Below are 27653 nucleotides of genomic sequence, written 5' to 3'. Positions count from 1 at the left end.
TCCATCAGCATACCTTTACTGAATAAACCTTATACAGAAGGTGTTGTCCTGGTGTAGTTGAGCACAGAAAGAGTGTAAGACATGCTCCCCATCTTCACAGGTCTTAGAAAGCTATCATTTTATTCATTGTTTCAGCACCAGTCTTGTTTACCATAAAAAATTATATTAATAGAACTTAAGAATTGCAATTGCTGGGCACCTGGGTGGCTCAGTGGGTTAAGCCTCTGCCTTTGGCTCGGGTCATGATCTCAGGGTCCTGGGATCAAGTCCCACATCGGGCTCTCTGCTTGCCAGGGAGCCTGCTTCCTCCCCTCTCTCTGCCTGCCTCTCTGCCTACTTGTGATCTCTGTCTGTCAAATAAATAAAATCTTAAAAAAAAACAACATTAAAAAAAAAAAAAGAATTGAAATTGCCAGTTGAGAATCATATTGAGAAAACTAAAAAAATTTCCAGAGATTACTGTTTTAATATTTTCTTAGAATCTAGGACTTTTAGCCTTTTTCAAAATAGAAATTTAAGTATGTGGCCTTCATAGTTTACTAAGATTTTCATTCAAGTGGCACTATTTCTATTTAAAGTTTAATACAGTTATGCATGAAACCAAATTGCAACTCCTGGGGAAATGCATCTTTTAAAAATCATTTAAACATCTTCTATAATCCCTGTATTCAGACCTCATATCGGTGAGAGTGATGTCAGATTCTTGGTCTACTCTTAAGTTACCAAACACATCTACCATTTAGACATGCTCTTGAACTAAATCCTAAAACAAAGTTAAGCAGTATATTTTAGCAGAGCTCAGGTCTAGATGCTGCCAGGCTAGTGGATGGGGACAATCACTCTTCCAGAAGATCCCGGCCCTCTTTAGACCCAACAGATGTCATTTTCTTTGTTTAAATTCAATTCGGCATTGTCCTTCTGGCTGTTGGACACCCACCAAATGGAGAGGACTCTAAAAGCAGAAATGTAGAAGAAATATAGAAATTAAGAGACATAAGGTTTTAGACCAAAGGTTTATTCAAGTGTAATTATCTCTAAAAGTACAAAGTCTAGGTTTAGGAGACCAGATGTGTTTGCTTTATGTGTCTTATAATGTCAAGAATCAATTTTAGCCTTCCATTGAAGGAACGGACATTTGCAACCTGTTCTATCAGCCTTGAGGGTGGGGGGAAATCAAGAACAGGGAAAAGACAATCAGTCCAATTTAAGTCATCAGTCTATTGTCAGGTTTGAATGCAATAGGACACAGAATGGGCTTCTTAACACGGAGATTCCTAGGGGCATTGACAGAATGAGGTGCAGGGTTGTCATGGACTCCTTGAAATTGCAACTGCAAATTTGTGGGTATGAAAAGTTACACACATTTCTAAAAAAGGGATCCATAGTTTTCGTGAGATTATCTAAGGACTCATGACCCCCCAAAAGGCAAAACAGAACAAAGCCAACCAACCAAACAAACAAAACTTCAATGTATTAGCAAAAATGTACTTGCTTTTGCAGGAGAATTGAAGTTGGTCTTATAAATGCTCAAAATGAACAGCCCCTATTGTTAGCATCTGGACACTGCTGCATAGTTGTGGATCTTGGAAAGCTCTATAGTATTTGTTTAGTGCTTGGTTCTTAATGAGAGTTAAAATTAATTTCCTAAGACCCTTTGAGATAAAATAAAACACTGGGCTCCAGAAAAATTAAAATTGTGGGTTCTAGAATTTGATTTTTACTACTATGACAAGTATATTTCTTTGGGGAAGCTAATTTCCAAGCCCAGAGATGCCCCCATGCTTGACAAGAGTGTTCAGAACATGCTTTGGCAGCCCACCCCCTCCCATCTTCTACAAGAGCCTGGTAATTTGAAGGTCATTCCCTGTATTTTTTGATCACCTCATTTTACCTTATTAAAACAAATCCAATAATTGCATAATTTTAATTTATCTCTTTCTAGAATAAGAATTATGAAATGAAATGCCCTTTGAGATCATGAGAATTCATTTAGACATACTTTTTACAAAATGAAATAATATTTCTTTTTTTCCCTCTTGTGAGATATTTCTTTAAAAATGCTCTTAGTGGGGCACCTGGGTGGCTTAGTGGGTTAAGGCCTCTGCCTTCTGCTGGGGTTGTGATCCCAGGGTCCTGGGACCGAGCCCCGCCTCAGGCTCTCTGCTCCGAGGAGACCCTGTTTCCTCCTCTCTCTCTGCCTGCCTCTCTGCCTACTTGTGATCTCTGTCTGTCAAATAAACAAATAAAATCTTTAAAAAAATATGTTCTTAGTATGTCAAAACAGAAATAGAATGTGTGTAGCTCAGTATAATAAATATAACTAATAGAATTCTTAGCTAGGAAGAGAGAACTGGGCAAAATCTTGCCTAAGAAACTGGTCAAAATTACTGATTGCTGGAGTTAGGTTTACATGGTTTTGATAAATGTCATCCATCTAAACTGGTAAGGCATTTCTGTGTCCTCTCACTGGTGGGAAAATATTTAGATGGGGAATCAGTCCTGGGCAAAATTGTGACATCCAACTCAATGGACCAGGAACTGGTATTTTGTGAGTATATTCCTGGCCCTGATCTTCATTTTGATAATAAAACTATACTTGCTGAGAACCTTTGTGAAGGGTTTTTTGGTTTCCCTTTCATGGTAGGATTTTGAGGGCTCTTCATCGCTGGTAGTTAGTGTACTCAAAATAGAAGTGCAAAAGAAATCAGGAGAAAGTGCTGAAATGTGCATATTTATGAGTAATATAATATTGTCTGTGTCACTTAGACACTTACATAATTTCTATTGAAATGTCACCCAAGAGTTTTATTTATCCCTCCATACATTAACCTTATTATATCAAGAGTAAATCAAAGCACAACAGGCTATGGGAACAGCCCTGAAATTGCAATGCTTAATTTCTGAGCTTTATCCTCAGTTGAAACAGCACATTTTATCCAGAGTCTTCAAAATGACTTCCAAACATCTGGAATTGAATTGAACTTTCCCTGTTGCCTAGGACAATGATCCTCAAAGAGTGTTATTCAGACCAGAAGCATCAACAGCATTGGGAACTGGATAAAAATGCAAATTATTGGGGTGCCTGGGTGACTCAGTAGGTTAAAGCCTCTGCCTTCGGCTCAGGTCATGATCCCAAGGTCCTGGGATCGAGCCCCACATCGGGCTTTCTGCTCTGTGGGGAGTCTGCTTCCTCCTCTCTCTCTGCCTTCCTCTCTGCCTACTTGCGATCTCTGTCAAATAAATAAATAACATATTTTTTAAAAATGCAAATTATTGCCCCTCCCTAGATGTCCCTAGATCATGCACTCAAGGGGTGGGGGTCCAGTATTCTGATTCCAGGTCATTCTGACGTTTGCACGTGTTTGAAAGACACTAGTCTAGGAGAACAGACCTATAGGAACACAGAGGAGTTCAATGATTAGACAATTCAATGGTCAGTGGTAGGAGTAAGGTCACAGCCTTTTCATTCTTGCTTACTGTCTTTACTGTTGCTCACTGTCTGCTCTTTTCTTCCATGTTGTTGCTTCCCAAATGGACTAAGGCCTATGACTTGCCTCTAAAACTGATGGTTCCTTTTGGGACCCATAGACACACCTTTTTAGGGAAATAAGCCCAAAATCAAGGCCATGTCAATTTAGCACAAGAAACAATGTCAAAAATTGGTGAATTCACTGGGGACCTCCTTAACACTGTAAGTGGTGGGAGCACTGCTATTTGGTCCTGGTCTTGTGGTTCCATGGCATATAGGTCAGATCCAGAAATAAGGGAATTAAGGGGTATCTTCTCAGCCCAGTTCCGTGTAAGACACCTGTTAAGATCAAGCCTACATAAGGAAATTAGCAGCTTATCTCTAGTAGTTAAAACCAAGGTGTTAGAATTTATACCAAAATTAAAAACCGTGATATTTAAAATCCTGAAAACACTTACCTGCTTTGGTAATGGATCTAGAAGACTACAGTCATATTTATAAAGTATTAAAATAATACATATTTGAATCTGTAACAGAGCAAACCACCTGAAAAGAAAATATGAAATTATCACTTGGTTGTGAAAAGATACATAAATATCTACCAAGAGAGAATATCTAGAAAGCATGCGTATTTCAGAGCAAGGATGCTCTTTTTCACTATAGGAACTTTTACCATTAAAAAGAATAAGGAAGAACTTATTCTTTTCTTTTATAATACTGTCTACTCCAGAGGGTAGCTGGGATAATTAAATTGCTTAAAAATGTATGTAAAATGCTTAGCCAGTGGAAGCGCTAACCAAAGAGAGTCCAGGTCTCTCTTCAAAGTTTCATATCAGTGCTTCCCATCATGGTAGCCACTAGCTACGTGTGGTTATTTAAACTTAAATAAATTAAAATGAAACCAAATGAAAAATTTCAGTTCTTCAGTTGTACTAGCCATATTTTAAGTACTCAGTAGCCATATGTGGCTACTGATCTCAATACTGGACAGTACATCTTTAGAACATTTTGCATGATCACGTGAAGTTCTATTGGACACTTGTCTGATCTAGACTCCTACTGCCCATTAGAAATTACTGCCTAAATGTTCATAGGCAAATAACTACCCATAACTACCCCATCACTACCAAATTTCCCATAACTATCATATTTATTATTCCCTTTGTAACCCTTCACTCAGATGTCTCCAAACTTTTTGATCGTACACCCTGATAATGAAATATTTGAGCATACCCAACAATATACTGATACTCATTTACTTATAAAGTATATACACATACTACTGTATTAGTTTACTATATACTTTGCAAGACACAGACACACACAAAGAGAAACTAAAAATATAGAGAAGAATATAAATGGAATTCTGCTATTTTTTCTTGCATCTCAGTGGGTTGTTTTGAGCTCTCCTTGGGGTAGGCAATGCCTCGGGGAGGTCCCAGTTCTTAATGAATAGAATTGGTCCAACAGGTCAGAAAATTTTAAGTCATCAGAGACTCAATCCTCTGCTTCACTTTCTATATCCAGTTAGGCACTAGGTCCTTTTGTTTTATCTTCTCAATACTACCTGATCTCTCTCCTTATCTCTTGTCTCTCCACAACTGCCTCAGTGAGGTTCTTCATGATTGGTCTCCTGGATTACTAAATTAGCTCAGCTTCCAGACTAATCTTCCTGTTTCCAGTTTCACTTCATTCTATTTTATCCTTCACTCTACCACTGGAGTGAACTTCCTAAAATGTAAAACTATCCTCATTTGACACAGTCACAGACATAATCTGTCAATGCTTCCTATTTTCTTCCAAATGCCATAGGAGAACATGGACAGCCTTTGAAAATATGCCGCCTCTCTATCTCCCCAACTTCCTCCCCACTGACTCCTCTTTGAAACCCATGCTCCAGCCATCCTGTATACCTAACATCTCCTGAATGGTAACACTCTCTGTTGCAGCTCAGTCTCCTCTGGAGGCATTCTCTGATCACTTGCTTCAACGACGAGGTACACTTCCTCTCCACTTCTGCGGTCCCATGGACACACCTCAGCCATAGCATCTATTGCACTGAATTGCAATTGCTTATTAGCCATTTCTCTCCTAGAGGAGGAACTGTATTGTTGGGACTTATCAGTGCAGAGTATTGTACTGGTGCCTAATCATGTTCTGAATGTAACGTAATAGAAGAATGAATGAATGGATAGACAATGGAAACAGATACCTTCCATAAAACAAATTCAGTTTCCGGTCCTTTCCAGCTTTCTTTCTCTGTGCTTCAGTGGCACTTTACGTTGTCTTCCACCAATGTCATTACTTACAATCTGACTATATCTTACCATATTATAGTTAATTATTTGCATGCCCTATACCCTTATAAACTATTGTATTCACAAATGGTGGGAACCACTGTTCCACTGAATCCTCAATATTTATTGAATGACTGAATGATTATGAGTGATCTTATATTCATCTCAGATAATTACATTTGTTGCCTACTAGTATTCTTGAAACATCTTGACTATATTTTACTTCAAATGAAATCCTGAGTATTCCAGCTATTGTTAAAACCCACTTGGATAACACGTCACTTCTTCACAAATATTTATAATGTGAATTTGACCCTACTTACTTATATGGGCTAAAAAAAATTTATTCTAAGAGACTATCAATGTCTGTTCGAGTAAAATATATACAATATTTACTTATTCGAATCAAAAAGCAATTCTAAGAAAAAGCAAGTCTGCTAATTTGTGTGCAGGCTCAGAATTTCTCACAACTAAATTTCTGTCAAACTCCTAACAAAATGGAACTTCCACTTCTGGCCATGTCCTGCCCTAAATAACTCAAAAACTGAGTAAGAAAGAAAAAAAAAAAACTGAGCAAGACTTACAGTGTAGGATGGAAATTTCCAAGAGAAAAGAAATAAATGAGGTGAGTCCTGCAATCTACAACTCACCGTCCCTGGCAGATTCCAGGTCACAGTGCAAGAAGGAAAAGCCCACACAGACCTGAGGGTCTCACCACATTAAAAAGACAGAGATCAAAGTTCAGGGAAGAATTTGGAAGAAAGAATAAAAGAGAGGAGAAAGTTTCACAGAGGCAGCAAGAGTGCTTCCGAGAACTGCATAGGAGTCTCCTTGGGTATTTGGCTGAGTACTGATCTCAGCAAGTGAGAGAAAGCTACTGAGGTGGAGACAAAAGATGAAAAAGAAAGCTAAGGAGCCATAAGCTGAGTAATGCCCAGGGCTCCCACAAGTTATGGAAGCTTGTGTTCCCACATGCAAGAGTGGGAAGATCCTATAACAAAAACAATTGATTAGGTCTTTAAAAGGTTATGGCCTTGGAAGTGGTATTATTTTATCTTAAAATTAAGTGTCACTCCTGCTTTACCTTAACAAATCTTAATAACAAGTCTTCAAAACTTGTTTTTCTGAGCAACTAACTACATGCCACAGTAAAGCCTAAAACTAAAGGAATACAATAAAATTTAGTATCCATGACACTTAACATCTATGTCTTGAATTTATTCAAAAAATAATCATGCCTAGAAGAAGCAGGGAAATATGGCATGTAAGTAAGAGAAAAACCATTCAAAAGAAATAGATGCTGAAATGACAGATATTAGAGATAGCTAGTTAGATATAATCCAGATATTCAAAAAGGAAGAAGCACAATGAAGAAAGAAATGGGAAAACTAAAAAAATCAGACTGAATTTATAGCAATGAAGAATATAGTCTCTTTGATGAAAATACACTGGATGGGATTTACAGAAGATAAGACACTGCAAAAGAAAAGATCATGGTACTTAATGGAACAATGGAAAATATCCAAAATGAAGTACATAGATTAAAAAGACTAGGGGCGCCTGGATGGCTCAGTGGTTAAAGCCTCTGCCTTCGGCTCAGGTCATGATCTCAGGGTCCTGGGATAGAGCCCTGCATCAGACTCCCTGCTCGGTGGGAAGCCTGCTTCCCGCCCCTGCTGCCTGCCTCTCTGCCTCCCTGTCTGTCAAATAAATAAATAAAATCTTTTAAAAAAATTAAAATTAAAAATAAAAAGACTAAAAAAAGAAATAAATGGAGTATAAGTAACCTATAAAATAATATCAAGGACTTTAGCATACATGTAATTTGGTGATACAGATAGGTAGATAAGAAAAGTATTTGAAGAAATAATAGCTGAAACATTTTAAAATTTGTTAAAACTATTAATTTACAGAGCTAAGAAGCACAATGAACCTAAAGCAAAAGAAATGTAAAGAAAACTATTCCAAGGCAAATCATAACTAAATTATTAAAAAAAGTGAGACAAAATAAATAAATAAGCAAATTAATCAATTAATTAAAATGATGATGGACTTCTCATCAGAAATTATGAAAGCCAGATGACAACAGAAAAACATCTTTGAAGATTTGAAAGAAAAAAAGGAAATATTGTTTTTTATAATAATACACTAACTCTATCATGAGAGAGACCAGCCTTGATAATTTGGGGGTAAATATTTAATTTCCTCTTTATAGATATGGAGCATAACATCTCATAGGAAAAAAAGATGATTGCCTTTGGGGGCTATGTGAAAGAGAGAAAGAGAGTGTTGAAATGGCCCTCAGTTATTCAGTAGAGAATTTGAAGAATACATATTTTGAACATATCTTAAGAGAGGGGGAGATGGTGTGCCATGCCCACGAAGGACTGTTTTGAAGAACTCAAGTCCGAAGGACAATGGTGGACAGTCATGCCAAAAGCCCCCAGTGTTGTTCTACACTCAGACTTGGAGAAATGCACTAATGGAGGAAGGTGATGGATATTGGAGTGAAAGCAAGTCCTTGGGGAAGGGATGAAGTGAAAAGGAGGGTGACTGCTCTGTGGCTATTTTGCAACAGATAAGCACAGCCCTGTTACAGGAGACAATGGTAGGAACAGGGGACTTCTCTGAAGTGCTTTTCTCTTGGGCTACGGTAAAAGAAGTATATATTTTTAAAGATTTTATTTATTTGAGAGAGAGAGAGAGAATGAGTAGGAGGGGCAGAAAGAGAGGGAGAGAGAGAGTCTGCAGCTGACTCTGTGTTGAGCACAGAGTCCAACTTGGGTGTTATGAGACCTTGGGGAACTTGGGGCTCAATCCCACAACCCTGAGATCATGACCCAAGCCAAATCAAGAGTCAGACACTTAACTGACTGAGCCACCCAGGTGCCCCAGTAAAAGAAATATTTTATGTATAATTTTTTTTAAAAATTTAGTTATTTATTTGAAAGAGAGAGGGGGAGAGAGCATGAGTGGAGGGGGAGGAGCAGAGGAAGAGAGAGAGAATCTCAAGCAGACTCCTGGCTGAGCACAGAGCCCGATGTGGGCTCAATCTTACGACGCAGGAGATCATGACTTGAGTTGAAATGACACGTTGGATGCTTAACCGACTAAGCCACCCATGCACCCCATGTGCAGTTTTTTTTTTAAAAGATTTTGTTTATTTATTTGACAGCAGAGATCACAAGTAGGCAGAGAGGCAGACAGAGAGGAAGGGAAGTAGGCTCCCTGCTGAGCAGAGAGCCCTATGCGGGGCTCGATCCCAAGACCCTGGGATCACGACCCGAGGCAAAGGCAGAGGCTTTAACCCACTGAGCCACCCAGGAGCACCCCCATGTGCAATTTTTATATTTTCTTGACTATACCACAAGCATACCTCATTTTATCATCTTTCACAGACACTGCTTCTTTTACAAATGGAAGGTTTGTGGCAACCCTGCACTGAGCAAGTCTATTGCTACCATGTTTCCAACAGCATGTGCTCACCTTGTGCCTGTCACATTTTGGTAATTTTCACAATATCTCAGACTTCTTCATTATTATTACACTCGTTATGGTGATCTGTGACCAGTGATTACTACTTGCCAAAAGTTCAACATAGTTTATAGTTAGCATTTTTTTAGCCATAAAGTATTTTTAAAGTCAGGTATGTGCATTTTTTAGACATAATGCTATTGCACACTTAATGAACCCCAGTGTAGCATAAACATGACTTCTATGTGCACTGGGAAACCACAGATTTCATTTGACTCATTCTAATTGCTTTGTTGTGATGGTCTGAAATCAAACCTGTATAATTTTTTAAATGTGCAGTCAAGAGTGATGCACTTACATGGTCCTGTGAGACAGTGTCTTGAAGAATAAAGAGATAATAAAATAATAGGAGGTGTGAAGAGCCTCACTTTTCCTCTCTCTGCTGGAGACAGTGTGAAGGAAACAGCACCTCGTCTTTCATGAGGAGCTGGGACTGGAGCAAACATAGAACACTAAGGGTCAAATTTGGAGGAGACAACCAAGGGTGTGGATATAAGTCATAGGCCTTTCTTCCTCACCCCTCCTGGAACAGTGACAGTTATGGGGACAGTGAACTGTCACTTACGTTATGTACTAAGAGTTCTTATGATAAAATGAGATCTCCATTCACTTAACCATTCGATATTTATTGTCTTTCCACGCTTTATGTTCTTCTAAGTGCTGAAGTTAACAAAAGTTATTTCCATAAACAAACAAACAAAAACCCACTCATGGTTTCATTAAAATGCTTAAATTCTAATCTTAGAGTAGGCAGCAAATAAATAAACAAGGAATGCATATAGGAGGTACGAGAATAACTACTAAAATAATAAGTGAGACAAGATAAGGGAAAAGGGAATGATGGCATGGGCTACAATGTTTCAGGTGAAGAGATTCTCCAGGAAGAGGTGACATTTCAGCAGACATTGGAATGAAGGACGAGAATGCACCATATGAATATCTGGGTACAGAATTCCATGCAGAGGCAGTAGAAGGTGCACAAATCCAGAGGAAGAAGAATGAGGAACAACGAGGAGGCTAGTATTGCCAAAGATGAGCAAGAAGTGGGTTGGGGGTGGGTGCTGAGAGAAATACCCCGGCAAGTAGAGAGACCATGGGGCATGCTGAAGACTACAGTTTATTCAGTGAGACGGGAAGCCATTGGATAGTTTTGAGCAAATACGATTTAGGTTTCAAAAGAATTATTCTGTCTGCTACACTGAAAATGAAACATAAGGTGATGTAGATGAAAGCCAGAAAACTGATTAGGAGGACTTTACAAATTTTTCAGACAATAGAAAATGGTGACTTGGACCAGGATGGTAGACATAGTCATGAGTCAGAGTGAGAGACTGGATATCCTTTGGATGATGGGCTTTGCCTTATGGATGTGGAAGGCAAAGAGTCAAGAGTGAATTTCGGACCTAAAGAAATGTAAAGATACAGTTGCTCTTTACCTCAGCCATAGTGGGGACGGAAGGGAGAGCAGGTTGAGGAGCTGTCTTCTGGAGCTCAGTTTTGGACCTGTTAAGCATAGCTTGCTGTCCAGACATGCAGTGCAGACGCTGAGGGGAGGCTGGGTAAACGGGCCTGATGTTTAGGAGGGATTCAATCAGGACTGGAGACATATGAGATATAAATACAGGGTCATCATTATGCAGAGGATTATTTACAGCTGTGGGACCGGAGAGCTCACTTAGGGAGTAAGTTAAATAGAAAAAAGAAAAGAAAACAAAACAAAACAAAAAGAAAACAACTAGAAATCTGACAAGAGAATTCTGGGACACTCCAAAATATGGAGGTCAGGAAGGTGAGAAAGATGAACAAAGCACACTGGGAAGGAGTAGCCAAAGTAGTAGAATAACAAAAAGAGAGTGGTATCTCCTAAAGCCCCATGAAGCCCTTATAGCAAATGGAAAATGTTGCAAGCACCAACATATGAAATTTGACATCAAAGTTCCCAGTGACTAAAATGACCAATTCTCAGTACTTAGCTCCCTTCCTGGAAGTAAATTAGATGAGATCCCTTCCTCAGATAATAGAGCTGACGTTTTGGGTCAGGAGAATAAGCTGGGACTTCCCAATATTCAATGCTTACCTGGCAGCCCTGAAGAAATACTGGCTAATTCTGCATTTGTGAATTACACATCAGTTTTACAGGTTCCACTTGATCCAAACAAATCCTGTTTTCTTGCCACTCTGGCTTTAGCCCTTCTCTGACACCAGTCTGCTAGAGAACAGTGCAGTGCTGTGAGCTGGGCCCCCTGACATAGAGGGCCGTTGGCACTCGTTCTGTCCAGTCCTTAGAGCAGAGGCACAGTGGCAGCCTAAGGACAATAAACACTCTGGAGGGCAGGGTGGCGGCCGCTCCAGGAAAGAAGGCTCTCAGGGCAGAGGGACAACCTGTTCCAAGGCACAGTCTCACAAGGGGCCCTGGAACATCGAGGGGTCAGTGAAGGCTTCACACCTTGCCCTCCAGGAGGTGAGGTGACGAGAGATGAAGCTGGCAGAGCAGGAGGACCCTGTTCATGAGGGTTTGAGTGACAAGGTTGGGTCTTTGATCTTGAATGTGCTGCAGACCTAGTGAATAAATTGTGCTTATTGAAAAATTTTACCTGTGTGTGGAAACACCGTCTCTTTAAGCATTATGACACATAGAAGGGCCTCAACATAGAGTTCCTCTATCACGCAGAAGGAGAATGGAAACAAGACCGATGTTCACAAGCTATTTAAGAGTAAACATGTTAGCAATACTATATATGTTTTGATTAGAGATAATTAGAAAATATATTTATCAATTCATTAAAAGAGCTTCCCACTACAGTCCGTAAGGCATTTCCTTAACTAACTCGAGTCTTTAAAATTATAAAACTCCACTTCCCATTTGGTAAAATGATAATGGAGGTTTTTTTTTTTTTTAAAGATTTTGTTTATTTATTTGACACAGAGAGAGAGATCACAAGTAGGCAGAGAGAGAGGCAGAGAGAGAGGAAGGGAAGCAGGCTCCCCGCCTAGCAGAGAGCCCGATGTGGGGCTCGATCCCAGGACCCTGGGATCATGACCTGAGCCGAAGGCAGAGGCTTTAACCCACTGAGCCACCCAGGTGCCCCGATAATGGAGGTTTTGACCAATGCATACTGTGTATTAGAGAAGCTTTAATATTTTTCTTCTTTTATCTTTGAGTGTTAGGTTAGTTTAGTTATTAAGTTAGTATCAGTTATTAAAAGACCATAAAGTTAATATATTTCATATTAGTTTTAGATATTTTGATTGATATCCTATTTAAAGGAAAGCTAAGGTGAATTAATAATATAGATAATGAATAATATGTACTAAAAATGGCATTTTTCTCTAAATCCAAATATTTGAATATTGTAGCAAAATTACCACAATTATTCACTAGTCTTTTTTTTCCACACTTGCAAAAAAGTGTTTTCCAGCCTTTACCATGTTATTGAATTTTGTTGGGTACCTAAAATATCAGATACTAACATATACATATCTGTGACATTAAGAGCTTTTTATGTCAAAGAAAATGGGCTTCATAAATTTGTATTTTTACACAAGCTAGCTGAGCTATGTTCATGTTAGGAATGTTTTCTTAATGCTCTTATGTCAAAACAGTGAAAATAATGAGGCATATTATTTACAACAGATTTATTTTTTACACTTACAAGGACAATATTACACATCTACAAATAAAGTTCATTAAAATATGAACATTTTGAAAATTCCTTAAATACTTCGTACTTGTGTGTTTTCCCTGTTTGTAGATAAATGTTCAGGGAGCACTACTACACAGGCCTTGAGGGCACTGAGTCTGACGAAACAGACCTCACGCCCATAATGTACATGGAGAGACAGAAAGCGTGACGCTATGAGTAAAGGTAGAAACAAAAGGGCTGTGGAAATTTGGAGTCTGGAGAGAGTGCTGTGATCTGGAGCACCTGAGCTAGACCTTGATGGAAGGAAATGGGCCTTAACTAAGTAGACATGTTGAGTGTGGGCATTCGACACACAGCAGAGAGCACGAGCAAGCGAAGGAGCAGACACGGTCGTTGCGGGCAGCTGGTTTGACCCTCTGGGGTGGCGCCTCCCCATGTTCGGAAAGGTACAATCAGCATCAGATCATGGAGAGTCTGGAATTCTAGACTGAGGAGCTTGGCCTGTAGACAGTGGTGCCAGAGTCTTAATGAGAGTGACAGTTGGAGTTGATTATTTGAGGACAATTAATCTGTGTGTGGTGAGTAAGATGGATTGAAAGAAGAGACAACAGGGCATGGAAAAGGCTTGGGAAGGCTTAATGTCACTTGATGGTGGTACATGAAGACCTGGTTTAGGAGGTGGGACGTCATGGATGGCCAAAGAGAAGGAGGAGTAGAGGATCCACAGCAGGGCCCCATCTGAAAGAAGCAGGGGGTACTAAAGGAATGATAAGATTACAGGAAAATGATTTTAGTTTAACGTCTTGATTTTGAGATTGTTCCCTCTCTTGCATTTGAAAAGAAAATCTCTTGCTCCTCCCCCACGCACCCCCCCACCCCCGAAGTCATTGCGGGCAATGCTAGCATGGACTGGAAAACTGCCACGGTTGCCAGGAGCAGGGGCTCTGAAGTATATTCCTAGTTGCTACCAGCTGCGGCTTATGAAAATAGAATGATCTCGCCCTGGAATTCAGAGAAGGCAGCAGACATACTTTCACAGGCATCCTTCATGGAAGCCTGGCTACTCCGCTTAAAGGGGAAGTATTTCCCCCACAACCTCATCCATCTTTGAAATCTTTTAGGAAAATGAAATCAGTTTGGTGGCAGGACGCAAAGTATTCTGGCCCAGGGGTTATCAAACTTTCACCTGCGTCAGAGTCCCCTGGAAGGCTCGCTAAAACACCCATCACTGTGACCTGCTCCCAAAGTTTCTGATTCGGTAGGTCGGGGAAGGGCCAAATAATTTGCATTTTTTGCAAGTTTCCAGGTAGTGTTAACTATTGGTGGTCTGGGGAATCACACTTTAAGAAGCACTGATCTAGAAGAAGTTGACAAGGAGAAAGGGAAAAAAGAAATATGTTAAAATATGTAGTTTATCAACTTTTTTAGTTTCAGTACAAAATTCACAATGATAAAGACTGTCTCAACTATACATGAAACACTTTTAACTGGGGAAGATGGTGAGGATGTAATCTGTAGAGTGAACAAGCAGATGCTTACACTGAATAAGGGGGAAACCCAGAATAAGGTAGGGAGGGGAGAAAGGGATAAAGATAAGTGGAAGAGAAGGACAAGAAGAAAGCCTGTGGAAAAGAGAAGAGAATGGGAATTATACAGAAGGGGAAAGAGGAGAGAAAGCTTGTAAGAAGACAAAGAGGGAAGGATGGGAGCATCTCTGTCCTGGACTTGGGACATTGTTCTCTATTTCGTCAAAGCAGGAGGGCACTTTCTCAAGATCCCTTTTTCAGAGTTGCTACTGGAGATCCTCCCACTACCCCTTCTACAGGCGAAGCTCCAGAACAGATGAACTATGAGCTAGGAGGTTAGATACAGTGTTTCAAGTTTCCTATTCAAGCAAAGGGCCAAGGAACAGTACTGACTTCAGTGAGGTTAAGTACTCACCAAATAGAAATAATCTCACGGTATATTTTAAATTCCAGATTCCAGAAAAAAATTTAAGATGTGACATTTACTTTTGTTTTGTGATACACCCACAGTGAAGGAAACTCAGCCCCTCTGCAAAGGGCAAGATATTTAGAAAAGCAATTCATGGATATGGCTAAGCGTGTTAACACAATATTTCGTGGAATTCAATAAACCTTGAAAGAACACTTTCGCTTTTGAGGAAAATTATATGACTTAGGATGTTTTTGGTTGCAAGTGACAGAGAACTCACATCTGACTGGTTCTTATATTGAAGGGAATGCACTGCTTTATGTACCTGGAAAACTGAGAGCTGATGCTGGCCTTGGGCAGAGATCACTCCAGCAGCTCAGCGATGTTCCCAGGGAGGCAGTTTGCCTCTGCTACCCTGTTCTACGGTACCAACTGCATCCTAACACTGCCTGCTTTTATCGTCTCAAAATAGATGCCAACAGTTTTGGGGGCCAAGTGCTTCTTTATTCACATCCCATAAGGAATGATTATGTTTGACCCATAAGTCTCAGCAGAAAGCTTGGTAGTTAATTGCACTGATTAAAACATACACCGACATTGAAGTAAATCACTGTGGGAAAGGAGGGCAGGGACAGGGATGGGATTTGTGGATGGGCAGAGGGAACAGGGCTCCACTCCTATGGATTTGGGAGTGGAATCAGCACCCCCAAATCCCATGGATGCCCAAATGAAAGAGAGGGCTATTAGGAAGGGAAGAGAAGGCATTAGATGATGCGGAGACCATAGCCCATGGGCAGTACGGCAACACTGTAAAGTTTTAATTCCGTCCTCATTTCCTAGGAATTAAACCCTCTTTCTGATCAGGTGGCTTCTAACTGGTTCAAAAGCAGTCACTGAGTTGGATGAGGGGAGAAAACCCATTAAAAAAAATAAATAAATAAAAAAGAGGTAGAGCATTAGAAGATCCCCCCCGCCACACACACACCCCATCAGGGCAAGAGTGCCCTTTCTTCCTCTCCACAGATACAAACCCCGTCCTGCTATTCTGTGTTCCACGGAGGAGCTGGAGATCTAGTTTGTAAACAGAAGGAAAAGAGGGTCTTCTCTGACATGTTCTGCTCAGAAATGAACATGTTTTATTTTAGAAGCACTTTGGCCCAAGTATCAAAAGTGAGTCTTAAATTGCTTCTTCTGTTCTTGACACACTTAAATCTTAGCCTCATAATGAAGTGTCAAAAAGAAATGGCTGGGAAAGGAATGATTGCGATTTTGCCCATGGTTTCTGGGTTCCTTCCAGTAAGTCACTGCTCCTCAGTAAAGCCGTAAGAGAGAGAAGCAGGGCTAAAAATTCATAAAGGGTTCTGGCTGCCTGACTCCGTTTTGGGATTAACTACATCCACCCTTCCCACCCTCACTCCTAACCCTTTTTTATAGGCCCTCCAGGACATGTGCAGAGCACAGTGAAAATGTTAAGAAACAATTAGATACATAAATACAGTTTGTTCAAGTCTACTTAACAACCAGAGTGGAGGGGATGCGTTTGTTTATGTAACAAATTCCTCAGAGTAAACTGAATTTGCAACTTCTCATGAAATCCATAGAGACTGAGTGTGCTCCTCAAAAATCAGCAATTCCTAAGTATACAAGTACTTCTCAAAGTACTGCAAGGCTATTTTACTGAATTAGGCACAGTTATTAAGATTGTATTATCGTTCAAATGCACAAGTAGAAGCAACGGTACGCAGGAGCTTCACAAACCCCAACATACGGGTACATTGCATTCCATTCCATTCCTGTGAGTGCTTACTTTTCTTCCTCCCCTCAGACTTTGCAATCACTGTCCCTCACCCTCTGGAGGTATGCTTTCCTCTGGCTGCTTATTGATGATTCCCCTCTAGTCCCTAAAGCCTTTTCTAATCTCCTTCCTCAAAACTCCGAAGGTGGTTATTATGTATGTATGTCATCTGGCATTTCTCACCGGTCAGTTTATGGTGTTAAGAAGAGCTTGTTTCTCCAGGGGTGCCTGGGTGGCTCAGTGGGTTAAGCCTCTGCTTTCAGCTCAGATTATGATCTCAGGGTCCTGGGATCAAGTCCCACATCGGGCTCCCTGCTCAGCAGGGAGCCTGCTTCCTCCTCACTCTCTGCCTGCTTCTCTGCCTACTTGTGATCTCTGTCCATCAAATAAATAAATAAAATCTTAAAAAAAAAAAAAAAAGAAAAGCTTGTTTCTCATGTTGCTCTGTCTCATCTCCCCAGCTACATTATAAATGACTCAAGAATGTTACGTGTCTTTGAATTTCCCCAGTGGTTCCTGAAGTGACTTAAGACTAAAACTTCCTTGAGGGAAGGCACTTCATCCCCTCTTTTGTTTTCCAAGGTAACTCCCAGAACCCTATCCTGCCAGAGAGCATACTCTCAATAAATATTTACTGAATGAACGAATAAACATACTAATATTAGGTGCTTCAGAGATTCCTGTCAGGTTGAACACTACCACTACTACTGATCTACTATCAGCTGGACCTATGTTTGAACTAATTTTCCCATTGCTGGGTGATTTTCATTAGTAATTCATTAGTAATCCAAGACAAGACCATGATTTGTACTAGTACTGCCCTAGGATATAAGAAGGACCCAAAGGCCCACAAAAAAAGTTGAGATCACACTTTCTACTCCTGAGGAATCCACGCTTCATTTCCACCTCTCAAGCTCTTACTACACCCTCTTCTTACCCAAGCAAGCTTTTGTAAGTGAGGTATCTTGCCAAAGATCAGGGCTATTGTTTTACACTGGAATGTAACCCATATCAATGACCACAGTGAGACAGTCAACCAGGCATCCTCTTTCAGGGATGCGAAGCAAGGGAAATTAAGGCTGTTGGCTGGTGGGGTGGGGGAGGTGGGTTTGCAATAGAGCAAGCACATTCCTTTGTGCTGAGATCATCCACTCTCACATACCCACTCAACACGGAAAATCCCATTCTAGTCCTTCATCTAAATTCACAGTTTAAGAGGAGAATGTCCACTGCAAGGCAACTCCTTATTCTGCTTGCTACCATTGCTGAAGAAATCTGCTAGCTCTTGCTGCTTTTTCCTGTTTTTCTGCAAAACTACTGTACTTCTTTAGCAATAGAATTATTGGGAAGAGTTCCCTTCCTTCCTGTATCCAAGGGCTTCCCAGCAATGGGGAAGTACCTAACAAGGGGTTCTTCCTCCAAAACACATTTCCGGAATTCCCATTATTCGGAGCAAGAACAATATTCTTCCATTCTGATTTTTGGTTGGCAGCTGATAGCAGCACTGAATACTTATTTACTAAATTCAGCAAAACCCTCTGTGTTTATTAATGAGAGGGGTCCTCATAGTGCCTCAGTGGCCTGAACTCCAAGGGGTGACAGCTGCAAAGCCATAAGACTATGCCTTCATGATGAACTTTGATTGTCAGCTACTTTAAAGGCAATTTTCTCTGACTCACTAAGTGTTTGGTAGATGAGAAAATAAATTGGCTCTTAGTAGACAAATTTAGAATGGGTGCAATTTTCTGAGGATTATACTAAAGATCTGTGGGATTACATTTCTAGTGAAAAGATCCATCTTGCTAGAACACTGTCCAAAAGGAGTCCTTCGCTTTCCTCAAAAATTCTGCTTTGTCTGTCTTTAGGAACAATGTTTCATGGGTTGGCTACTTAAAATTAATAACAGAAAAGTTAAGGACTTCTAAAAGCAGAAACAATAGAAAAACTAGACTACGGAGGTTTTTATTTATTGTTACATTTATTCAACCTTCAGATTTGACCTATAGAATTTGGTTATAGGATTCATATTTTGCCACATCTCAGACTAAGTAGTTTTCAAAGGAAAATGTAACACCTCGTCCTCTAAACTTTCTCTTGCTCCTCATTTCTCTATTTCCACATCTTCCAGCCACCTACCTTCAAGCCACAGTCCTCCACAAATCCTTCCCTTTGATCAATCCCATTTCTAATTATTTTCCAAATCTGGTAGATCTTACCACCCCATGTCTCTCACATGGAATATAAGCATGATTATATAACCTAAGGCATGCTCCACTCTAATCCTTTCTATAAAAAACTTTTAATGACCCTGTTGTCATCATACAGCAGCAATCATAATATTTTGTTCTCATGAGGTATCCCATCAGAAGTCATGGTAGACATTCCCACAAAGACATGGCACAATACAACTGGCCAACCAAATGAAACGTGGACTCCTGGATCTCCCTGTAGTTTGATAATAAAGAAAAGGGGGATTAAGCCAAAGTTTTCCCATTCAGAGCCATCGTCTTTCTTAGACTTTCTGGATAAACGTGGCTCAGCTGTCTCACTGACCTTCCAGGGCATTGGTACTTCCCGCTTCCAAATGCCACGAACTGGTCCAAGAAAGCGTGCTTCTCTAAATTTGCCTTTTTCCAACGTTCCTGTGGGAAGAAAGCATTTTTTTTTTTCCAAATCAGCCTTATATAAATAAGCTTAACTTTATTTCTCTAGGCTAAAAATGACTTTGTACAGCTAATCCTTGCATATAAAGTTGCAGGGCTGTTGGTAATTTTTTCCCAACCTGTTATTAATATCAGACACAATTGTGTTTTTGGAATGTGAACCAATAAATAAAAAGATTTAAAAAGAATCCTGTTAAGTGGTAAATGTAAATGATAAGGTAAATCAACCACGGAATTGACCTCAGAAAAGGAAGACTATTTATAATAAGGTCTCAGTCCCCATCACAGAATTGCCCTCGGTAATAAATTCAGTAAGTTACTGGCAGCCCTGCTTAGTGGAGGGAACTTGGGATGTGGAATGAATACATCGGGATGCCATTTTTTAAAAGTTTTACCTAAAGGCAGAGAATGGATTAAATGAACTCTTAAGATTCTGCTCAGCCCTGTAACTCCCCAGTTTTAAGCAACAGTAAAGCAGTTTTGATTTGCCTTGTTTTTCTTTTGTTATACTCCTTGGAAACCAATAACAGGAGCAACGGCCTGATGAATATAAGTCTTCTATCAGAACCAGACATATTTACTTTAATGTACGTTGCTGCTTTCAGATCATTTATTTAAAATTGGTGAATTTTATTCCAAAAACTTTTCTATCTCATTTGTGTTGTACCACTCATATTATAAGTCTGATTCTTCCTTTATAGTCAGCTTGGTTGTTAGTTACCAGAGAATAGGGCTGTTTAATGATAGAGTGATAGTTAATCTATGAATTCATACTCCCGGCATAAAAGAAATTAAAATCAAAGGACAATGTATATTGAAAAAGATAACTTACAGGTTTGAACAATGCAGGTTCAGGAAAATATTTCGGATTTCTATGCAGCCAAAATGGAGACAACATCAACAAGTCACCAGAAGGAACAGTGTAATTCTACGATAGAAAAATCAGTTTTGAGTTATTTTTTGAAATCTGCTTTCAAGAGAGTTTGGGTCATTAAAAATAATGCTCCAACTATATTGTAGAGAAGACACATACATTTTATAATCAATGGTAAGAAAATCTAATTTTTTCCTGGAAAGATAATTTCTATTTCCCAATTTAGGCAATGGCTGTGTTCTAATTCTGATGATTAGTTACATTTGTCTATAAATTTGGTTACATAGGGGAAAAATATTAGATCAATGAGATAAATGAGAATTTTAGAAACTAGTATAAGCCTGCTGTGGTGCAGCTTTTGATATTTGAAATTGGGGTTTACAGCAAGTGCTTTTGGTGATGGGAGCCACAGTGGACTCCCAGGTTGTGGTTATGGAACAGAAAAATCTGAGACAGGACATTGGCCACAGTAGCACTGAGGATAGGGCAATGGGTGTTCTGTCCCTGCGACACTCATGATAGGGTCTGGGAAGAGGGAGTGGATTTTCTCAATCTCTCCCTCTTTTTTTTTTACTCACTCCTGAAGCAACTGTTAGGGCAGAAAGAATATGAAGACAACTGGTTAGGAAAACATAGGGCAAAGCAAATGTTGTGCATTTCTTTGGTTGATTTTGTGTTTGGGATCCTGTGGCTGTGGGACTCAGGCTAAGCAGTGTGTTTCCTCAAGCAGGAGAGCCTGCATTGTCTTTCCCCATTTATGTTATTGGAGGTTTTCATGATATATAAATCACCCTTACATCATCATGTTCAGGAACCATAGGACAAAAAGCTCTCCCATGGGGTGTAACCACTAGATGGCTATCAACTTTACTGAGACAGAAATATTTTATTAGTAACTCCCACAGCCAATTATTGGAAGCCATGTATCTATTTAACCCTGCAGGATTTTGAAATGTCCTCAAGATATTTGCAAAACACTTACCTTATGAAACTAGAATATGAGCACCTTACAAATAAAAAATATGTCTTTTTATGGTAGCAGGAAGTGGTGTATGGGAAAGGGTCATCAATTTTTTTTTTTTATTATTAGAGGTGGGGGAGGGGCAGAAGGAAAGAGAATCTTAATTAAGCAGGCTCCATGCCTACCATAGAGCCTGACATGGGGCTCCATCTTACAACCCTGAGATCATGACCTGAGGCAAAACCAAGAGCTGGACACTTAAACAACTGAGCCACCCAGGCACCCAGGGGTAATCATTTTTTAACAAAAGAGAAGCCCCGTTGGCTTCTGTGGGGGCTGAATATTGCTTGAGGTTTGGCAATTGCAGTCCCAGGAGCACCGGAGAGAGCCCTCAAACTGGGAAGTGAGCGAGGATTATGCTGGTGCCATCCTTCCATTTTTGAAGTAGACGAAAACTTGTGAGATCCGAAACCTGTTTCTTCTACCACTGCTGGAACTGAGAGGCTAGAGAGCTCATGGCTGACTCAGATCAGCTGCTGAGGGCCCAGATGTTTGTTTGGAGTGGGGCTGGGCACAGCCCTGGGACAGAGCTGCAGGCAGGCCAATGCGGGCCCTTCCCTTCCATACCAAATAGTCCCCTTTAGTGGCTGTTGACCCATAATTACAACTTGGAGACTGCTGGCTGCCACAGCCTACAACACAGGCTAGTAAAATCCTTCAAATGGGATCTCAGTAACAGAATTAACACTAGCCACATGGAGGAGACCAGAAAGAAGTTCCTGTCACAGCAGCAACTACCAGGGTGATGACTGGCATAAAGGGTCTGAGATAGAGCCCCAAGTCGGGCTCCACGCTCAGCATGGAATTGGCTTGAGATTCTCTCTCTCCCTCTCCTTCTGCCCTTCCCCCTGCTCATGTGTGCTCTCTATCAAAATGAATAAAATCTTGAAAAAAAAAAGTACAAACTTTTGCATAAGAAATGCTCATCAAAATTTTAGAAAATTCAGAAAAATAGAAAAAGCTAGAAAACAACCAGAGTGCTAACAACAAAAAACAATCATCTACTGGCTAGATTTCCCTCTACTTAACAGTTTAGTGTTTTGTTGTTATTGTTGTTAAATGTATTTTTATCATGCTGAATAGTTAATTTGTGAATCTCACTTGGTTCACCTAATTTTATAGCTTAAGTATTTTTTCCTTTGCGTTGTAGACACATTGTGAAGTTTTATCTCCAATGTCTGTTTAATCTTTTACTGGGTAGATGAAACCATAAATAATTTAATCATTCCCTAGGGTTTTTTTCTATAATAAATAATGCCATCCAAAGCATCTTCTTCCGCAAAGCCTTTTTCATATAAAATCTTTTAACAAAGATGTGCAAAAGATAAAGGGCATGGATATTTTCAACGCTGTTAATTCCTTTTGTGCAAATGTTCCTCAAATCTTGTGCCTAAACATGTTTCTACCTATAATATATGAATGTCAATTTCTTTGCCCTCTTCTCTGCTAGTCTGACATTTTTTTTTTCTAAAGATTTTATTTATTTATTTGACAGAGATCACAAGTAGGCAGAAAGGCAGGCAGAGAGAGAGGAAGGGAAGCAGGCTCCCTGCTGAGCAGAGAGCCCGATGCGGGGCTTGATCCCAGGACCCTGGGATCATGAACTGAGCTGAAGGCAGAGGCTTTAACCCACTGAGCCACCCAGGCGCCCCTAGTCTGACATTTTTTAATAGCTAATTTTTGGTTGCTGCAAACATTTTTATGTTTCTGTTGAGCATATTTCCATGTGAAGTTATTTTCTCCTATGAACTCTTGTGTTTATGTTCTGTCCTCATTAATCTATGTGAGATTCATGCTTTACTTATTGATCTGCAAGTTCTTTAAATACTAAAACTATTTACCCTTGTGTTGTACTTATATTAACATTTGTTCATAATTTTTGGTTTACATTTAACTTGGATTATGCCTTAAGAAATACATGTTAAATTTTAATGTGATACATTCAAATCTGTTCAACTTTGTGGTTTCATTGATGAATCCTAAGCCCTTTTCTCTTTAACGTAGTGGTTCTCAAAGGTGGTCTAGAAACTTCTAGGAGTTCTCAAGACCTTTTCAGAGGCTTTGCGAGATCAAAAGTCATTCTTGGGTAAAAGACTCATTCAAAGTATAGGACAAACCAAAGGATTTTTGTGTAAGTGAGTACAAAAAACTCACTAATATTTCAGATTGCAATAAACTTTTAAGACACTCCCACTGTTGGGAGCGGGCGCCTGGGTGGCTCAGTTGGTTAGGCATCTTCCTTCAGCTCAGGTCATGATCCCAGGGTCCTGGAATGGAGTCCCGAGTTGGGCTCCCGGCTCAGTGGGGAGTCTGATTCTCGCTCTCCCTCTGCCCCTCCCCCTGCTCGTGCTCTTTCTCTCTAGCTCTCTTTCTCAAACAAATAAATTAAATCTTTAAAAAAAAAGAGAGAGAAAGTCCCACTGTTGATATGGGAGAACAGCCATATCTGAAAAAGCTATTGTAATATCAATTCCTTTTCTGGTAACATGTCTGTGTGAGGCTGGATTTTCTTCATTTCCATGAACGGAAATGATATATCACAACAGATTGATTCCAGGCACGTTTATGGGAACCCAGATGTCCTCTATTAGCAAGGCATTAGACAGATTTGCAAAAACTTAAAATGATGCTATTCTTCTACATTTTTTATGTTTTGGAAACTACAGTTATGTTTCATAGAACCATGCCATTTTTTTAACATGTAGTAAGTTCTTTGTTATTTTTTTATTTACCAAATAAACGTTATAATAATTTCTCAGCTTTAGTTTCTAATAAAGTTAATCTCAGTAGATATAATTCGCATAGATAAAATTCTTTGGGATTCTCAATTCTAAGCATACAAAGCAATGTTGAGAACAAAAATGCCACTTTTTAGCCAGTCATCCCAAAACACATATTAATCTCTTCCCCCTTAATTGACTTATAATGATTCATTTATCCTATATTATGTTCTTATGTACAAAAGGGTTTCCTTCTCTGTTATCTATCCAGTCCGTTATACTGATACTGAACATCTAGTCTGACACCAATATCATACCATTTTATTTTATTTCATACCATTTCAATTGTTGTAGTTTTATAACATGTTTTAATACCTTGAGAAGATAATTAATAGTCTTTAATCATTCATATTTTCCAATACTTCCTTGTTTATTCTTTTCTGGGCATTCTTGCAGATTAACTGTGTACGAAAAGTACAACACCTTGAAAAGAGAATACTGGTAGAAGTTTAAAAGTTTTGGAAAGATAATATAATAAAGAAAAAGGAGGAATAGAATAAGTCAAAGAAAGTAGGTAGTATTTGTCTGTTTTAATTTGTTCCAAAAATATAGAAGAGAATAAGTACAGAAGCAAAAATAAACAATGAGACCATGTTCAGACAATATCAAGAAAGAGCAGGAAGAGAGCGCCTGCAGCATTCCCAGCAAGAAACTCTGATCAGTTGTCCGATGGGGGAGAAAACATGAACCTCTGCCAATGCTTGACACAGATGACCTCATTTGAAATGTTTTTATAGTCCAAATTTCTGGGAACCCATTAATATGTTCAACAGACATTCCACCTGTTTTAGAAAATTTATGAAGGTTGAAAGGACCATGTTGTATGAATTTATACTAAGGAATTAATTATTAATGCGTACCAGGATTTGACTATACAGATGCCTATCTTTGCACTGTTTATAAACAACTGGAAGCCACACACATTTAGGAATAGGGAACTGATTTAAAAATCAATACTATGTCCATGATTACATTATTATGCTATAATTCAAAGTGGTGTAGATGTCTTTTATTGAAACAGAAAACTTTGGTGAACTACTATCAATATAAAAGCAGATTATGAGAAAATTAGCATAATATGGCCCCAACTGAATTTTTAAAATGTAGAGACTACAGGGGAAAAATCTGAAATTATGAGAATGCCAAATATTCTTAGTGGTCATCAGACTTGTAAAATTTTAAACCACCTTTATATCCTTCTTTTTACCTTTTTTTTAATAAATGGTTTCCTTCTTAAAAATAATTACTATAATTTATTTATGTAATAATTTTTATTTTTTTTTTATTTTTTTTATTTTTTAAAGATTTTATTGATTTATTCAACAGAGAGAGAGATCACAAGTAGGCAGAGAAGCAGTCAGAGAGAGAGGGGGAAGCAGGCTCCCTGCTGTGCAGAGAGCCCGATGTGGGGCTCGATCCCAGGACCCTAAGATCGTGACCTGAGCTGAAGGCAGAGGCTTAACCCACTGAGCCACCCAGGCGCCCCTATGTAATAATTTTTAAAAAAGCTGTGCAGGTTGTCATTTTCAAAGTTAAAGCCTCAACTCTGCAGGGGAGAAGTTCACAGGGATTACTGTACGCTTCCTCGGAGGAAAGTTTGTATTTATTTCATTTATAAAAGAAATAGTAAGTACAGAAGACCCTGCTGCACCTTTTACAAATATTAAAAAGGTATTTTGAAAAATAAGGAAAGGAAGTTCTGGAGTATTCTTGGAAGATGGCATCCTGAACACATGTCTCTCGGTTGCCCATTCACTATGAGAGCCATCACAAGGGCTTAGAGTGAGCCTGGATCCATCTGGGTCTCATGTCCTCTAGGAAGAAACTGTGAGTGTGAGGAAGTGGAGGTAAGAGACTATGATCGTTTTATAACTTTTCTAATTGCTTCAGACATCAATTACTTTTAATTAAAAATTTTTATTGGAAATCCATAATGTTGGAATTATGAAACAGTTCAGTTGTGTAAGAGAATTATATGCAGTGAATCATAAATGGCTTGTTGCCTCCACTACTAAAACACATTTCAAGAATAATCATTAAAAAAATTTACTATGCACAAAGATGCAAATAAATATCACATTAAAATAACCACAAAGGAAAACAATCTAAATTCTCAAGAGTTAGGCAATAATTAAATATTTAAGCTATCAATTCAGTGGCCTATTATAAAGCCATTGAAATAAATATTAAGACTCTGGATGCATGAAAAGGATAATAATGTTTAAAAAATGTTTAAATCAAAGATTTATACTATGATGAAACATAGATTTCTGTACTGATGTCAAACAAGGAGCATGTCAAATAAATGATCACTGGGGTTGTACGGGCACAAGTATATATGTGTGTGCCTGGGTTTGAGGTTGGGTGTTTCTTTTGGTAAAGTTCTCGAATGAGTAAAATTACCTTAAAGAAAATACGACATGTTAATGGCCACAACAAATTCATAACCTGAGATCAAAAAGAGGAAATGAGAGAAAAAGAAAAGAGTTAGGGAAGAAGAGGAAAAACGTACTGCTGATTTTTCTCTTTCCAGTCTTTCTCTCTCTCTCTCTCTTTCACACACACACACACACACACTACACACAAAGAAAAATAAAGAAAGCAAAAGAAGGAAGGATGGAAGGATAGAAGAATGGAATGAATGAAGGAAGGAAGGAGAAAGAGAAAGAAAGTAGGGAGGGTAGAAGAGAAAAAAAGAAGTAAAGAAAGGAATCTGAGTGTTCACGAGAAAGGTGGCAAGACAAGCACCAAATATTTTTTAAGAGATTGTCATGATATAGAAACCAGATAAAACAGTGCAAAAGAAAGAAAGAAAAGGAAAGGAAAGGAAAGAAGTGAAAAGAAAGAAAAGAAAAAAAAAAAGAAAGGAAAAGAAAAGAAAACTATAGGCCACTATCTCTCATGAACTGAGATGTAAAAATATCCTTAACAAAATATTAGTAAAAACAAATTTAACAATGTATAAAAAGAACTATACATCATGATCAAATGGGATTTATTCCAGGGATGAAAGGATGACTCAATATTCAAAAATCAATAAATGTAATCCATCACAACATGTTAAAAAGAAAAAGCATATGATTATATCTACTGATGCAGAAAAAGTGCTAGGCAGAATCCAATACCCATTCATAATTAAAATTCTCAGCAAATTAGAAATAGAGGGCTATTTCCTCAACTTGATAAGAAGTATCTACCGGGGCACCTGGGTGGCTCAGTGGGTTAAGGCTCTACCTTCAGCTCAAGTCATGATCCCAGGGCCCTGGGATTGAGTCCTGCGTCATCGGGCTCTCTGCTCAGCAGGGAGCCTGCTTCCTCCTCTCTCTCTGCCTGCCTCTCTGCTACTTAGTGATCTCTGTCTGTCAAATAAATAAATAAAATCTTAAAAAAAAAAAAAAAAAGAAGTATCTACCAAAAACCTATAGCTAACATCTAGCCTAATAGTGAAAGACTTACCTCTCAGATCAGGAACAAAGCAAGGATATCTGTTGTCACTACTATCATTCAACATATGTTGAATGATAGTAGTGACAACATATGATTGAATGATAACATATGTTGAATGATAGTAGTGACAACATATGATTGAATGATAACATATGTTGAATGATAGTAGTGACAACATATGATTGAATGATAAC

At 39.0% G+C, this 27653-nt stretch overlaps 1 protein-coding gene across 2 annotated transcripts in view; it reads right to left on the bottom strand.

The window, feature by feature from the left end:
* Window positions 1–381: 381 nt before the first annotated feature.
* LOC111147739 (24-hydroxycholesterol 7-alpha-hydroxylase) overlaps window positions 382–27653 on the bottom strand; it is an 89860-nt gene continuing 62588 nt past the window's right edge. Inside the window, exons 9-12 of one of the 2 annotated variants that reach the window (XM_022503961.1) lie at window positions 20170–20265; window positions 19228–19316; window positions 3928–4015; window positions 382–952 (exon numbers count right to left, since the gene is read on the bottom strand). In XM_022503961.1, the coding sequence (XP_022359669.1) occupies window positions 881–952; window positions 3928–4015; window positions 19228–19316; window positions 20170–20265 (345 nt within the window). In that variant the 3' untranslated portion in view covers window positions 382–880. The remainder of the gene's footprint in view (window positions 953–3927; window positions 4016–19227; window positions 19317–20169; window positions 20266–27653) is intronic. The other variant, XM_022503962.1, reaches the window with a different exon arrangement.

Source organism: Enhydra lutris, unplaced genomic scaffold (genome assembly GCF_002288905.1).
Source record: "Enhydra lutris kenyoni isolate GAN:26980312 unplaced genomic scaffold, ASM228890v2 scaffoldscaffold17, whole genome shotgun sequence".
Taxonomy (NCBI): domain Eukaryota; kingdom Metazoa; phylum Chordata; class Mammalia; order Carnivora; family Mustelidae; genus Enhydra; species Enhydra lutris.
The sequence above is the reverse complement of the archived record's forward strand: the minus strand, read 5'-3'. Positions and strand labels throughout refer to the sequence as shown.